We start from the raw sequence: 17,369 nt of genomic DNA on the forward strand, positions 1-17,369 counted from the left end.
GAAAATCTGAACTTTAACCGAAGGAGCAAAGGTTTACAACGTAGCATAACATTTCTAGCAACAAAATTCCATTCAACGATATGAATAGAAAAGGAAGGAATGTACTGGCTTGGCGTACCGGATACTCAAAAATAACGCACGAATAGTTAATCAAAAAAGCAGTTCCATCACACTGTTCCTATGTCAAGACCAACCATTAATCACTGACTACATACCTTATGAGTGTAGAAGGACAAAGCATCAAAGACAAAAATACAACACGAAACTAGGCAAAACTCTAATATCACGTGACTATATAAGAAATACAATAAACTACCTTAAGGAAGTCAATATGTTCAACAAAATCTAACTCACACAACTCGAACATCGTCGCTAATGATCACCATGTGGATGCTACATAAAACATAAAAGAAGAAGAAAATTTATAATAACAATATGTATCTCGATTTTACCAGTGTGTACAAATTATTGATAGTATGAACGCTATGATAAACACAACGATGGTAAAAATAATAGCTGTAGCCACTGTATAGACAGAAGTCTCTACTCTTTCTAACAAATCCATCAAATATTTCGATTTTCGCCTGCACATCTCCACCCATAAATCAGTCTATCCGATCTCCTATTAATTTCTCCAATCGACACAATGCCACAGGGAACAGGAGATAGAACGAAGGCAAGATCGTGGATCTGGACGTGGCTCTAATTCGACGCTGTGGGTACGATCGTATCGAGAGCTGGTGTCGCGAGAGCGCAGAGGATCGATCTGGGTCGAATTTACAATTCAGAGCGGGGCTCTCTTCCCCTCTCTGGATGGCCTCTCGGCGGATTTCGAAAAAGGGAAACGCTGGGGAAACTTTACGAGCCGTGGCCCCGGGGGGCTGGATAAGGCGGATTTCGGAGTGAAACGTTTTACCAGAATTGGCCGTCGCCAGCATCGCTCGTGAATCTCCGCTTTGATGCGGATTCACGGGGACCAGGCTTTTTACGGCCGCGATAAATTCAACGAGAGCGGATTTCGTCGACACGCGTAGCTACACACGCGTGCACACATTTCCACGAATGTGTACCTGGTTTTAGTGTGTGTCCGCGAGCGTACGTGTAGATGTACGTGCACCAAATGACCGATGCACGATAACAGCAAACGATTATCGATCTGTCCGACACGCTGCTTAGGCCGTCGTTACGTGTCCGCTAGGTCGAAACCGGTAGCCGATATCTTCTTCGCCAGAATCTCCGGCACGCGTGTTTCTCTACAAGCACGACACCTGCCACTGTCTCGATAAAAATCGAGATAACTCGTTTCGCAGATTGAATTCCACGCGGTAATCTGGATCTCGGTTCCCAGGATTCGCTGATTTCTTTAAACCTTTACGGCCTCGAGTTATCCTTCTCGTTTTTGCTCAGCTATTTATCTTGAGTTGTTATGTATATATGCTGCCGCTCGGAATTCATTTGTTGAATTCTTTATGAAAATAGTGGGAATGTCAAGATAATTCCAACTATTAGATTCTTTGATGTTTCTTTGGGTTTGATTTGGGTTTCGGTGTATTTACTAGCGCACGTTGCAATTTGATTCGAACGTGTCTCGAATATTCCACTTCTAAAAATAACTTAAGAAACCTATTAGAAACAAGACACACAGAATGTTTCTATTCGTGAAAGTGAATCGTCATATTTTGCTTTTTACTATTCGCGTGGCTACAGTATTTTTTATGTTTCATGACTTTTCATCTTCACGTAGAGTAGTAATTATGTTAACTATTTTTCTCTTAATAATCGTGTAATAATACGAGCAAATCGAACCCAGAGTATCGTTAATTTCGTTTTCGTTTGATCTAGTTGCTTATTATCGTAGAACATAGCTAACAGAGAGTATCTTCTTGAATGAAATTGTGCTGGTCGTTCAAGACGCATTGAAGAAGCCCACACGTTGTCCATTAAACCTGATATTATAGGATAATTGCATCCTGTGGGTACTTCATTGCAGCTACTTCATCGTGTCAGTCATGGTTACTTCTCTTTCATTATGATTTCGTTTTCATTTAGTTCCCATTCAACTATTCCAACCTGCGTTAATGCGAAACACATATAGGGCGATAGTGTACCCTTCTTATCAAATATATTTCATGAAATCGGTGCATTTATAACGCAACGTGATATTTGATTAGCTGGAATAACAGTATGTCGAAGATCGTGTTCGTAATTTCTTCTCATATTATCGAGCATAGGATTTCTCTATTACCTTTTTTATGCGCTGTAATAACAATGCAGGCGAAGAGGAAACGAAACAGCTTTTATAGTAGTATAAGTACACCATTTTTTCTTTCGCTTGTAAGTGGTTTGAGAAAGATAAAATTTAATCGTTTGACACTTTCACTACTATTGAAATCTAATTTTCCTTCCCCAGAAGCGATATCCTCTTACATATATCGTTACGTTTATTATTTTTCATTCCATGTTTTTTTGATTAGAAATAGCATTGCTATCTCCTAGCTTCATTGATAATTATTAAGTTTCCTTGAAATTTCATAGAGAAATTTAAAAAAAAAACTGAAGGTTATTCATTTCCATTGGTTTAAAAAAATTTTTTATTAAACGGTATGTTCAGATATACTACGATATATGTATATATCGAATAGCTTTACAAATTTTCTTTCCAGAATTTTTTCACTTTTCCTTAATCTCACTAGATATCAGAAGTTTCCAATTTTTGGACTAATCCAATACTATTTAATATTCAATCCAATTATATAACGGCATATATACAATAATAATAATAATCAATCAATCAAATCAATGAATAACAACACCGAGTAATTATCACTACATAATGTTGTAATACTAAATAAAACCAAAAATACAATAGCTGTTTTAAAACAAAATTATTGCAATAACTGAATAGCAGTGAAAGTGTGAATTATAATATAATTATATTTTTAAAAATTGTTTAAAAGGATGTGTTAAAGTTTCAGAAGATGGGATTCTGTTGGAGTTTCGATTCAGTAAATATTAAAAGGATCTGTCGTTCAGGATCATCAATACCCTCGAAGACCATAATCGTTCAAATGGTATAAAAGCTGTTCGATCAAGTCTTTATCCTTCTCTCGGCGAAGAGCAGCGTGCTTTTCTACGTTCCCCTGTGACATCGAGAAGTAGCCAGCCAGAAAAATACTTTTATCCGCGTGCTTCTTCCAGAATATGCCCTTAAGTATACACACAAACCCACATATACGGGGTGTCCCGTTGAAAAACCATTATGTCAATCGATCATATGTAATCACCTAACATTTTCTTTACTTATGCTTCTCTTCGCTTTTCTGTAAATCGTCGATAATTCAATCTCCAAGTGTGAAAAAAATTCTACTATCTGATATTAAAAATTAATGATACGGAGAAGTCGATAAAAAGGCTTAAGAAAAAAAGACTTTAAGACGTTTTTAGGTCGATCCACAACAAAAAAAGAAGAATGAAATAGGATAAGGAACTCGACCAACCGACCCAAGTTCCACAATATAATACAAAACTTGTACCAAAAAATCTCCATTTTCGACATAAACAGATAGAAGAGAATAACTTTGATAAGATACAGACTTAGACATTGAAGAATTAGCCATGAATATCTGTCGAAGAAATCAGTTCTGCAACTGCTGCAATCAGATGCTATTGACAAATCATTTGATACTTTTAGTAGTGCAGGAGATTAAATAGATGCAGAGATAAAAATACTCTTGACTATTTCAAAGAAGCTCGATTATACTACGAACTCTCACAGCAGCAAGACATAGAGGAAACGCAGAAGGGTATAAATATAAATACAAACCGGATACCAGTTTACTGAACACACGAGACCAAATGGTTATTACGCGTGCGATAATTAGCCATACCAGATTATCTACTTATCTACTAAACTTATCTACTTACAAAAGAATCTGTAGCTAGATGTACCCTATGTAACCAAAATTTTGCAATGAAACACATTCTCTTTAGTCGCGGCCACTTAGAAGAAATTAAAAAACAATTAAAAATCAAAAACAGTATCAACGAAATCGTGAACACGCGTAAGAATATTAATAATGTAATTTCATTTCTCAAAGAAATCAAAATATATATTTGTCATGTGTCAAATTGATACAGTGGTAAAACATCAATGAAATGAAAAGAACAATAACTAATTTTACTCTTTGTCTTTCACATACATTCACACTGACTTTCCTTTAGAAATATGACGCTTCATTCGCACGTCAAAGCCAATAAGTTTCAGGAAAATTGTTCTATAAATGTAGCCGAGTAATACGATCTTTTATCGGAAAAGCAAGTCAGATTGACACGAGGAATGAATGAGAGTTAGAAGAAAGCAAGTCTCGAAAGATTTCGAAAGATCCACGAAAGATCATCGACCAAGCACCGCAAAAATGTACCTAATCTCGTTCAAGAAGCCTGAAAATCAAATAGTTCACCTTGTACATACGCCATAAGTACCATCTATGAGCCGTTTGCTTAGTCGATACTTTATTCATTGCCTGTTCCGCAAGGAAGAGTCAGATCCTCTATTATCGCACCGCGTCTCGAAATCTCGCAGGATGGTTCCAGCAATGTGGAAAATTTCAAACCGGAAAAATAATTTTTCCAACATGGGACAGGAAGGAAAAGATAGGAAGAAAAAAAAAGAGAGAAGGTGTCGCGGCAAAACGAAGGTGGGAAGTTCTCTCGATGATAGATAGTAAGATACGTGTCTTACCGCCGAACCAACTTCTAATTACGGGCATTTGCATTTTTATTGAAAAATTTCTGTCGCCTCACGCTCGAGCTCGCTGATCAATGTGCCAGACAGAGACGAGACGAAAGAAAGAGAGAGGAAGGGGTCACGTTTTTAATCTTTCGAGTTCCGACGACTTCTACGTCCGTGGATTTGCATGTTTATTAAAAACGATCGAATTACTTTGATTCCCCGTGAATATTGAAAACCGAGGATCAACCGGGTCTTTCTTGAGAGAGGAAGGGAGAGAACAGTGGCGTGGTCTTTTGAAAGAGAATTTCGGCGACAGACCATGAACGAATTGTTCAAATATTCTACCACCTCCGTCCAGAGAGAAAAGATTTATCTTTGGGATTTTATTTTAAGCAGTTTGAGACATAGAGCGTTAAGGTAGTCCCGTAAGGGTTTTCAAATTTGCTCTGGGTCTTTGCTCCGCAACGTTGCAATTTATCGTGTATTATTTAACTCTTGCGTTAGCAATCCATTTCTATTAGGTCGTTTATGTATTTTCTAAATACTTCTTCCTCTTTTTTTTTATAGGCCAAAGAATTCGTTATCTTTCTGTAGATGAAACAAAGAATTCTTTGCTTCATATATAATTTTAAGCTTTTTTTTACGTATAACATTCTAGGATTATTTTTTATTTTGTAGAATGCTTTTTTAGGATTTAGTGAAGCACGGTTCGTTCGAAGTTGAATATTTCATATTACGATCTAATACCGTTCCTTCTAAATTCGATTCTCCATATTTCGTATTAAAATTGAATTATCAAATAAGGTCTAGACTTCTATATTTATGAAATTATATTATCATACTTAATGGAATCTGTATTTTAATGTAATGAAATCTTATATAAATAACAAATTTCTATTAATGTCAAACGATCCGATAAGTAATGCAGTGTATTAAAATGATAAAATTCACTATGATAAAAGTATGATAAATGTAGAATTGAAAATTCAACAGAAGGGTGGCGAACGATTATAGAAGAGAAATTAGAGCAGAAGTTGGCGATTAATAATAATGATTCATTGTTCGTTAATATACACTAAAATATTCGAACATCGTGATTATTATTAAACTGCTATCATTTAAATAAACCCAAAAACGAGAAAGTAGTATTTATTCAATAGATAAAATCTCTATGTAGATTTTATTTTTTAATTATTTCGGCAGAAAGATATAAATTTGCCTAAACATCCACAGTCTGGCTGTAACACGTGCTTAAATGTTTTCATTGTAACTTAGGAGTTCATATCAACAAGGAATAAGAGAAGAGAACTAAATCCTTTTATCGCCAGAAATTGAAACATTCCTTTTTTTTTTTGTTTTTCAGATTTCACAACGGGCCAGACCCCTTGAGCGAGGCGTTACGAAGAAGCATGGCGAAGGATCCCGTGGCTCCAGTTCTATGGGAACCCCATTTCGCAGCCCTGGACAGGAGGGTGCGTGTGATTCTCCAAGCGATAAGAGACTGTGTGAATCGCGAAGACTCGAGTCAAGTCGTCCACGAAAAAACCGAAGACACTGGATCCTAGCCGTTTCGTGTGCCAGTGAAAAAGAAACTTCTTATTAACAGATACGAACAAGAAAAAAAGAACTAGTTAAGAAATTTTTAACGCTGATAGAGTGTAGTTTATTGTAAAGAGGACATATGTAAAAACAAAGAAAAAGAAAAGAAACGATTAGTGATGAACAATCGAACGATAACAAGATCGAAGACGATATATTTCATGGTTTTGGAAGACGTTTCTTGTCAAGTGAATCTTATCTTTGACAAGATACTTTGTTGTTTACCAATCAACGTTAATTAACAAATATTACGCTTCGATTTGATTTGGTAGATTTTTACGAAATTGTTACTCTTGTTGTCTTCTAATGCAGAATAATGTTAATTTCTTTTATTCTATCGTTTAATTTTTATTTTAGAGAGACTTGTACAAAGAGGCTGTACATAGTGTATGTATCATAAGCGACGCACGTGAAAGAGAGTTAAGATCAAAATATAAAATGCCCTGCTTTCTGTGTATATAAGATTAAGGAAGGAAATTGATATCGCTTTTGTCAGGGCCGTGGATATTTTACAAAATCTGCGTTTTCATCGCTCAAGTCGACGGACCTGTTACTTCGGTCGGCTGAGAAATTGGTTTCCTTAGGATTCGTGGATCATTCGCTCAACGATGAGGTCCAAGGGTTGACGATTTATCGCTGAGTTTGTCGTTTACCTGGTCGAGACGAACGATTTTCTGAGCCACAGTTCCTCGCGATGACACAACGCAATTCCTGCTCGGCGATCTAGCGTCGGACTTTTTTACGAGAATCCAGTTTTCACCTGCGAAACAGAAAATTGCGTGAAGAGAGAGTGTGTTTTTTCCGTGGCGAACGCTATGCGTGTGCGTGGAAGCAGCCTTTTTTAAAGTGTGCTTTTCGTACGCATGTACTACTGTGAATGTTCCCAAAGTGCACCTGTAACTCGTAAGTGTTTATTTTTTTTTTTTTTTTTTCTTTCTTTTTTGGGCTATGAGGAAAAGAAAAAAAGCTCTGTTGAACTAACCCTTGATGTATTTTCATTAGCATCAGTCTTGAGAACCATCGAAATCCCCTCCTCGTTACTTCCTTCCTTCATTTCAAGTAGTAATTCGTACTGTGGATCTTCTACATAACTTTCAGGGAAAGAATTTCGACGAAGAATTTGATGTAATTATTAAAATTTTATCTAAATATCATTAGACCATTTGTAAACTTGCAATTATTCTCTCATTGCTATAAACACTTAAAATCTTTCATTCGAATTTTTATGGAAATTCATATTTTTGTGAATATCGATAAAAAATGGAACCTAAATGTGCTTCAGGTATTTTATATATTTTTATCACATATTGCATTCTGTACAATTTCCGCATCATGAAATATTCCATAATTACATAAAAATCCGCGGTCTATTAACAAAATATGTGCTTGATACAATTTCATTTCTACCCACTTTTGGTAACTCCGCAAATTAAACTTAGTCTTAAACAAACTAAGATAAATATAAAAAGTTTTCCGATATTAATTATGCACAATTTAATATTGTAATGTCCTAGAAAGTTTCGAAACTTCTGTCCAGGACCTTAAATATCATGTTGAACTTGCCGGTTTAACAACGTTACCGATCAAACTATGACTTCCTTGCTCTTCGTCACGCTTAGAAGAAGTACAGAATTCTCGGCAAGAAGATATTATAAATTCAAGTACTTTCCTTTAAGTATACTACTAAAAGTACCTGGACACTTGCTTATGTTTATTAGCAATTTAACAACAGAATCATAAGTAAGAATTATCTGTTGGTAAAATGATGTATTCTTATTTTATTATTATATTATAACGCAATAAAATTGATTTTAACCGTTGAAATACTGCCATTTGTGAAAGTTAAACAAATTACGGAACAATTTTCCAACAAAATTTATAATAAAATTCTGTGAAGTTTCTTCATTCCCAGACTATCTGGGTCTCTACGGTAAAGATACGATAAAGAAGATACTTGTTTCACATTTATGAATAAATTATAGTCATTAATCTTTCAAGTTTACGATTCAACCAGCAATATGTAGAAAAATCTTAATGAAGCTTAATATTTATGAAACTTTGACGAAATACATTAATTTGAATTATTTAAATTTAAATTTAACAAGTAGTGTTTCCATCTATCGATTGCTTAATTTATATCTTTTATATATTTAATGAACAATTTAAAAAACAATTTATATATTCATATATTATATATTCTATTAATGTTCATATATTGCTACTACAAACCATCCAAAGTGTCTATATAAACTTTTAAATAACAGCGTACTTACGCTATTACAATTTTTACTATGATAGATACGAAAGATCGTTGAAAATAAAAGGAAGAAACGCCTGATCATTTTTCCGTTACCTCGGCGATTTTCTACGTATTAACAGTATTCGAATTATTGGATTTCAGATTAAAGTGCATTAACCGATATTCCATCGTTCGGGAAAGAGACACCGGTAATGAAAGGAAAACAAAGCAACCGGGTAAAAATCAATTTTTCCCGGAGTTTCATTAAGCGAATCTGAAAGATTCAGGAGGTCTTTTAATTACGTCGTGCGCCAGAATTTAAGAGTTTCCAGGCTATCCGGCCTGGTAGTCTCCATTATTAACCACGTTCTCTGAAACGTTTTGTTTTTGTGCTACACCATGACTCGACTCTCCATCGAAATTTTAGTTTCTCTTTTCACAAAACTCATCGACCAATCGGTTTCAATTTCTTCTTCATCGACGACGAAGGAACGTAAAACATTGACGAATATTTCCAGAGAGATTTTCAAGGACAAAAGATACTTGGTAGTGTGACTAATTTAAACTAAACCGCAAAAATAGTTTGTGGAACGAGTGACATGATGTTAAATAGAGCAATTAAAACTGATGACACGAAACGAAACACTTGTGGAAGTTGTCAGAAAGATGAGAAGCGACGTTTGAGGAAATTAGTACAAAAGATTCTTAATAACGTGGTTAATCTAAAAAATTGTGGAAGTAATCTAAAATGATGAGTAATATGTGCAAAATAATCTAAAGATTAAAAAAGTAAGTAAGTAATAGTAATAATAAATAGAACGAGAGAGACGTAGTCTTCAAGAAAATAATTAAAAATTGAGCTGCAAAGTGTATTTCGTTAAATGATTCCGCTACCTCGACGTATACATACAACGTACACCAGTTAAAACAATTTTCTAACTAGATTTCTTTTTTTTAACTATCTACATACAAATATGAATTTGCATAAATATCCGCGATCTAGGAATCACATTTATTTCATTTTTCTTTATTTTTTGCAGAGATTAAAAATTTGAAGAACAGAAGAACAAAATTTTTATCGCTTTATTAATGTTTAACCTTTTTATCTTTTAAGTATAATAATTTAGTTACGCCTTCGATTATCCGTTAACAACGAAAAAGACTTGTGAATCGCGATAGACCAATCTTCAAGTAGCAAAAGATACAAAAATTATTTTGTCAATTATCATGCTATCGATTTTTCATCAAGAACGAAGAAAGCTTGTAAATCATAATCGACCAAAGTCCAAGTTAAATAAAAAGATAATGCCACTTCTGTCGATTTCTATGGCGTGAATCGACCAATCCATGAAGATATCTCCGATGGAACTTTCTTTACGACGATGATCTTCGTTGGAAATAATATTTTTCTGCGAGTGTTCTCCTTAAGATCGTTCCACGTGGCGATACAGGTCGACTCGTGTAAGTTCTAGGAAGCTGGCACTTTATTCACAATGCTGCTACCCTTATTCTTACGAAAGTTCGCCTTCCACGAACGAAGTTTCCACCTTCACGTGCAAAGGTAAACGGCAAATTTTCGCGAAAGATCAATAAAACCGCGCGAATAGAACTGCATCCATTCGAAACTTTCCATTTCTTACGCTGTCCGTGCTTTTAATCAAGATGCATTTACGAAAACGGATTATTAGATAATCGTGTCGGGAGTTTTACTTCGTTCAATGGTAAAACGCGAAAACGACGCTGTTGTAGGGTTTGAAAATATTTGGAGAGAGTTCGAAAATATTTGAAGGAGCCTGTGGACCGTCAAAGAATTAGGTAACAGAATTTAATGGCGCGTTTAATATAGAAATTCGTTATTCTCTGTTCGTTTTAACTTTATAATTACGTAGAGTGGCTGACGAAAGTATATGAACATATTTTTATAGAAAGCTTTTATGCATATTTTATTTATGTCATACAAAACTCGTTGAAACTTCGTCCTAATTGCAATGAAACGCGATAATCATAATAATAATCATAACGAGTTTACGTTTATGGAAGTTACAAGACATTTACTTCGAACGTGCGTTTTGTAAATGTTGAAAGAATATTTCGATCAGTTATCCGTTATATTAATAAATCCCGATATACGTAATATTTAATGCGATCTTTAGCATTAACTGAATCATCAAGAATCTGTATTCGTCTGCGTCCGTAGATTGGAAAATATTTGCTTACAACTAAAGTTGTAAACTCATCTTGGAACTCGCTGTGTTCTCGCGAAAAAGGAGTTTGTGAAATTAAGTCATCCGTTTATTTTTTGGATATTCAACATTAATATTCGTATATTCATATATAAGCATTGCATATATCTACAATATTTCTCAAATTCCATTTCGTGTACTTAATTAACACACATATCTTGTCATTATATTTTTATATCTCATGCAATCAACCTATTCATTACAATTACTATTCCTCATGTTACAATCAATAAGAGTAAACCATAATTTGTATCATAATTTCATGTCGTCGTAAGCAAAGAAAACTCCAGTTACAGGCGACTAATATATAAAACGTTACGTATGATAATTGGTCGTTTGTACCAGTTTCTTTCGTTTAACTTGAAAGCCACCTTATCAAATCTGCAGCAGCTGCACTGGCAGGGTATCAAAGGGATTACAATTCAAAAACAATCGATTCCGTGGCCAAAGGAGCTCGTGTGGAACTCGGGATTCCAATCAATCTTGGTAGTCGTCTTAGGCGGCTTTAGCAAGTGGTTCCTGTAACCGACAGGACCGTAACACGATCTCAATCCCCCTTTGCAAGACGTGGAACCCCTTGCCACCGACATAGGGTTGGATTGGGAAGGATATATCCTGTTAATTACGCAATCTCGGCTTTGCCTATGACGTTAAACGTCCTGACCAGAACGTCTGTTTCCTGACAGCTCGAACTTCCCATCTAGACGAATGTAGATATCTCTATATCGTTTAATTCGACGATTCTCTAATCGTTCTTCTGATAAAGACAGAAATACTCAAATATAATATTCAAATATAATATTTATTCGATGAATAAATCTTGCTTTCTGTTGTTCTAAAAGTACACAGTTATATCGTTATATTATATTGTTGTATTTCCAAATTAATTTTCATTCCATTCCAATTTTTTCCAATTGGAATTTTTTTTTTTTTTTCAAGACTATAAATCATCGACGATCGAAAGTGTGAAAACTCTAATAAAAAGAAATTAAAATTGAAGATACATGAGGAATAATTGTGTAGTGATATTGGTTACAACGTGTAGAATATGTTAATAAATAATAGTTACGTTAATAATTAAGAAGAAACTGTTAAATATATAATTCGGAATAGATAATGGTACAGGAATATATTGAATACATATATAGAAAGATAACAAGGTGTATAAATCTATAAAATTTCTGTGAAGAATTGAACAGTGCTTATAGGAAACACTGTAAGTGCCAAAATTGAAAAATTTTGATTTTTTTTTTTTTTTATTGGGAAATGTTCTATTTATGAATTAAAATACCGTAACATAGAATTTAAATACAATTTGCAAAACTGTCACAACGTCGCCTCTATAGAGAAAAATATAAGTACGAACAAACATTAATTAATCGTTTCTTGGCTTTTGTATATTTAAATGAATGACATCTATCTAAATGAATGGATCATGGAGTGTTCTTTACAACTAAGAAATGGCACATACAGGATTTTCTACAGATACAATTTTTTTCCTAAATTTAGAGTACATTAATGCATAAGTTTTCTTTTCCTCCTGAAAAATTTGTTTTCGCACTTACAATGTTTTTTTTTCTTTTTTTCTTTTTAATAAGCATTCTTCAATCATAAATCGGTTATCTTGGCACGTCGTTTAATATTCCCCGCATAATAAACTTAATTTTTCGAAACTTCAATTATATCCACGTTAGCCTGGTATCATCACTCTCTCGAAATTAATCAGAAAATTTTGAAATTTGTTAAACTACAAATTGAATCCTCAGTGGAAGAGGTTGCAGACGAAGAAGAAATCGAAGAAAAAGGAGAAGAAAGAATCGAAGAGAAACGTGGATAATGTTTATCAGGGCGCATTGGACCGTGAGTTTTTCGCTGCTCCCCATAAATCAACCCCTTAATGTTCGTCCCTTTGTGATCTTCGACGACGTTCTCAACTTTCTTCTCACTGGGAGAAATGTTAGTCCAACAAACTTTCTGCTTTCTTCCTTCTCTCTTTTTTACACTCTGATATAGATTTTTATTTGTCCGAGGGAAGAAAAGTCGCCCCTGGATAACTAACTACTATTTCATTTCATACCCTTGGAGTCAACAATGTCTACGATACAGAGATGTAATTGTATCGAACGATACTTCACGATTTTTCAACTAGTTTTGGAATGAGATATTAAAGAAATATTAAAGTATCCTACAATACTGTAATATTATAATAATTATTGGACTGCAAATTTTTATACAAGTTTATATCATTGAAGACATGATTAAACGAGTAAAACTTCGATAGAATATTGTTTTATCTACTTACCAAATAATATTAAATAATTACTAAATAATAGAATATTTCATATTTTTAGAACCAATAACATTTAGGATGCAGAGATATAGTTGTTCCAAATGATAAATAATAGAATATTAAATATTATTAATAACATCTGAATATTAAAACATTCTATAACATTAATAATGGCAGCTAACATAATGAAGCATTTGAAACTTGAACATTAAATTATTCTATAATATTGTAATAAATCATAATGTTAATAAAATTATTCTATAATATTAACAATAGCAACTCAAATAATAAAATATTTTAAATTTGAATATTTTATACCTGTTATTTTGATCTAAACCAAGCATGTCGAAACGGGGAATTTCCAAAGAAGAATGTTGAAAGTTCGGCTTGAGAATCTCGACTCGATAGAAAGAAAATATACTTACGGCTTTAGAAACATTTTGTTCTTCGCAAATTCCTATTCCAAACAGCTTTCCCTTCAATCTGATTACCGTGATCGATTGATCTGCCACATTCGAACTTTGCATATTCAAATACATCAAATCATTTATGAAGACGTTACTATATTGACATTTCATGCTAGTAACTAAACAGAAACCTTGTTGACTATCAGAAAATCCTATTACAGAATAATCTAGCGTTTTATTTAAAAAATAATTGAATATTCAAATATCCAAAACTTACCTTAATTGAATTCATAAGAAAATCCTCTAGATAAATTCAAGTATTCTATTTGCTTTACTTTTATAAAAAGTACAATCAGTCAATTCTTCACTGTCAGCACCTATTCCTGTTTCACTTCAATTAGGAATAGTCTGCTTTCACATTCAAACATTTTACTAGTCGTAAATGTTTTGTTTAGCTTAATTAAATTTATAAGAAAATCCTCTAAATAAATACAAGTATTGTATTTGCTTTATTTTTGTAAGAAATACAGTCATATAACTCTTACAATTCCAGTTTTCGTTCAATTGCAAGTAGCTACTTACTACAAAGTTAAGTAGATAAGATCAGGCGCTGATCAGACGTCGAGTCACGAGGAAACAAACTTGCGCGATTTCGTTCAAAGACACACAGCGTTTATGTTAACGTTCCTGCAATTCGTTGGAATGATTTCGCCACAATTTCGAGGTGTTTCAGGTTTGTCTTCGCTGCAGGCAGCAAGCTGGCGAATTTCCACGCAGCGCCGCGCTGAAAACTTTTCGAAAATTGAGGAATACTCGGGCGGAACACACCTCTCCCGTTAGTCTTTCGAAAATCCAGCAAACTTTCATTTCCAGAGGGGATCATTGAGATCTCGCGACGCCTTGCAAATAATAACTTCCGGTAGAACGAACATCTACTACTAATCTACCCTTAGATCCATCCCATCGAGTTTCGTTTATCGATCCCGTAGAGTTAACAATTTTTCCAAAATATTTGATATTGAATATTCGATATAGATAATATTCTACGGTATATTACATGGATAATATTTTTAATTAAACTCTTCGTTCTTCCTTCTTGACATTCTGGAAATTGAAATATCATATAGTAAAACGTTGAAGTTCCAATATCGTAACAAAGCATACATTTTCATGGTTTTATCGAATTCTTTTACCTGAACCTCTTGAGGTATATTGACGTATGCGCGTGTATGGTTAGTTTTTCTTCAATTTCAGAATAATTTTAAAAGACAGAGTGGATATAATTATGAATAAATATTCCTAGATGTATAGAATATTTTCATGAGTATAAATTTTTCGATATTCAGTGGCCATACACGAATGCGTACACTGTCGATTATGAGCATTACAATACGCTATGATATTTGATATATATCGTATGGTTTTCTCTGATTTTATTTTCTAATTATTTTAAACGCATCATGCACGGTTTACAATATAAAATACTAAATAAAATACAATTTATTGTAGTTTCTCAGCAAGTGTGTGCGACTAGTAGATGTTCTAATAATCGTGACAAGCAGTGCGCATAAGTTATTTCCCTCAGAAAGATACAAAATACCGATATGATGTTCTGTTTTTGTTTTAATAAATTCATTCTTTTGAATGTTAATTAAATACTAGGAAGTACCAATGAAAATAACAAATTTATCATTGTTTACGTATAGAAATGCTTTTTATCCAGAAATCGAAAAATGTTGATGTTACTCTAAAAATAATATACACACACGCACATACAGCTGAAATGTCGAATTTTTCTTCCTCTTTTCTAAAACTTAAAAATTCATTGTCGTGTCAGAATAAAATGTCAAACAGCAACTGAAAGTAACTTCTGATCAAAACTTTAGATGGACGATATATTATTTCGTAGATGGAAAGAAATAGGAACAGCGAAGGTATCAAGTTCCTCATTAACCATTAATGTACACGTTATAAAAGTGGGTAATACAGTTCTAGTTTGAAATCAGAAGTCAAAGAAAAAATATCAAATTCGCGTACGTAAAACGCTTAAGAGAACTTTATTTCTTTCTGCCTCTTTTTGCAAAATGGCGTATCGTTTAAATCTTTTCCACATAAATATTATATTATGTACGATCTTGGAAAAATCAGAAATCTTTGTGAAATTTTTTTTAGGTTCCCTTTTAAAAACTACAATGTTTTATGAATTAACAAATGATATTAAATTAAATAAGAAAATTTCTCCGCTTTTAAATATTCTCCAATTAATTCACTAAATCTTATCATAGAGTGTTTGAATCTCTTAAATGAAATCTCAACAAATTTTAACTAAATCTACCAATTATATCTCGAATAAATATTCCTCCTAACTATAAATCATAGCTGCTGTCAAGTTTTACTTCCTCCCAGAATCTCGAACGTTAACAAAATTAAATTTACCGATAAAACGAACGATAAAAAATCCAGAATTCCTCTTCAACTCTAAATTACAATTTCTGTCAATCTTTATTCCTCTCCAAAGTTCCCTTAAAGATAAAACTTTTCTTTTATGTTTCCCAGCGCTCTGGTTCCTCTTGTCCTTTACACCATGGGAACCATAGTAATTTAGGGTTAAATTGTTTAATTTTTGAAACTTTTATTTAATTTCATTCTATTAAAAATCAAAATCAAAACATGTAAGATACAAAATACAATCAGGCATTTTAAACTTAACTAATTCAACAACAATTATAATGCTCGTTATAATCTGACAATACTTTTGCTTTTTATGATGAAAATTACATTTTTACGTAATTTCACGTGGATCCATTTCCTTTTCACAGAAAGAAACATCAGAGGAGCCTGAAAATGCTAATTTCTTGCAGACAACGATGATCGTTTAAAAGGACGATATATTAAAAAAGGATCTGAAAGATTGTAAGGATTGTACGTAGTAGCACACGCAACATTTGAAAGGTGCAGTTTCCACAGGAATGTCGAACATTTGGATGGAATGCATTCTAACGCGTCGTTTACATAATCAGCAAAGACTCGCAGAAAGTAAACGGTGTTTCTTCTTCGAATGGACACGTCCTCGTGCAAGTGTCCCTTAGAAAAAACTTTTATATACATCGCGTGATCATGCAGCTGCGTCTAGCTATGTTTTTGAAATAGTTATAGATAAAATGAAAGGTCATAAGGTAGAATTAAATTGTTTATAATGAAAAATATATTAGTAGTGTTAGTAGCGTGACATAGTTCTCAGTAATGCAAATGTAAATTTTATATTATATTCTCTGTATCATATTGCTCATATGTATGTAATTACTTGTCATATACACAATATATACGTTATTATTAAATAATATACACATTTAAAGGAGTTATACATGTAATATAACAAAGCTTATAAGTAACACATACTACTAAACTATAAAATTAAACATAATGTAAATTATTGCATATTTTTTGAATTTCATTGAATAAATCAATACATCAAAGAGAATTTTACCGTCATTTAGCCTCGATTATTATCGCATCCAATCCTTCTTCCTCGCCATCTTCACAAATTCATATACGAGGGACTAGAAAAATTTCGTTCATGTTCATATCATCGATGGAAATAACCATCGAATAAATAAACAAATAAATTTTCTAAACAATACGAAAGATTCAGAAATACCAAGAAATGACCAAGGATAATTTAAAAAATCTATTTAATTGAACAGAAAAACTATACTCCAATCGGACGTTTGTCCTTGTTACACACTTTACCTATCTCATTCTGTTGCCGCCCGTATCGTCTATCTTCGTCACATACTATCACTGTCTCTTTCTATTGACGCTCATGTAGCCCATTCTCCTGAAACATCGCTGACGCCAT

The 17,369-nt window shown here is 33.4% G+C and overlaps 1 protein-coding gene and 1 long non-coding RNA gene across 2 annotated transcripts in view; both read left to right on the forward strand.

Moving 5' to 3' along the window:
• Positions 1-7,312, forward strand: part of LOC139993123 (extracellular serine/threonine protein CG31145) — a 93,906-nt gene extending 86,594 nt beyond the window's left edge. Inside the window, exon 7 of the mRNA XM_072014572.1 lies at positions 6,096-7,312. Within this exon, the coding sequence (XP_071870673.1) occupies positions 6,096-6,297 (202 nt within the window). The 3' untranslated portion in view covers positions 6,298-7,312. The remainder of the gene's footprint in view (positions 1-6,095) is intronic.
• A 2,337-nt stretch (positions 7,313-9,649) lies between these two features.
• On the forward strand, positions 9,650-16,986 carry LOC139993150 (uncharacterized). Its single transcript, XR_011801300.1, has 2 exons — positions 9,650-14,429; positions 16,372-16,986. It is a non-coding gene; the product is annotated as an uncharacterized lncRNA (long non-coding RNA).
• Positions 16,987-17,369: the final 383 nt, after the last annotated feature.

Source organism: Bombus fervidus, chromosome 12 (assembly GCF_041682495.2).
Source record: "Bombus fervidus isolate BK054 chromosome 12, iyBomFerv1, whole genome shotgun sequence".
Classification (NCBI taxonomy): domain Eukaryota; kingdom Metazoa; phylum Arthropoda; class Insecta; order Hymenoptera; family Apidae; genus Bombus; species Bombus fervidus.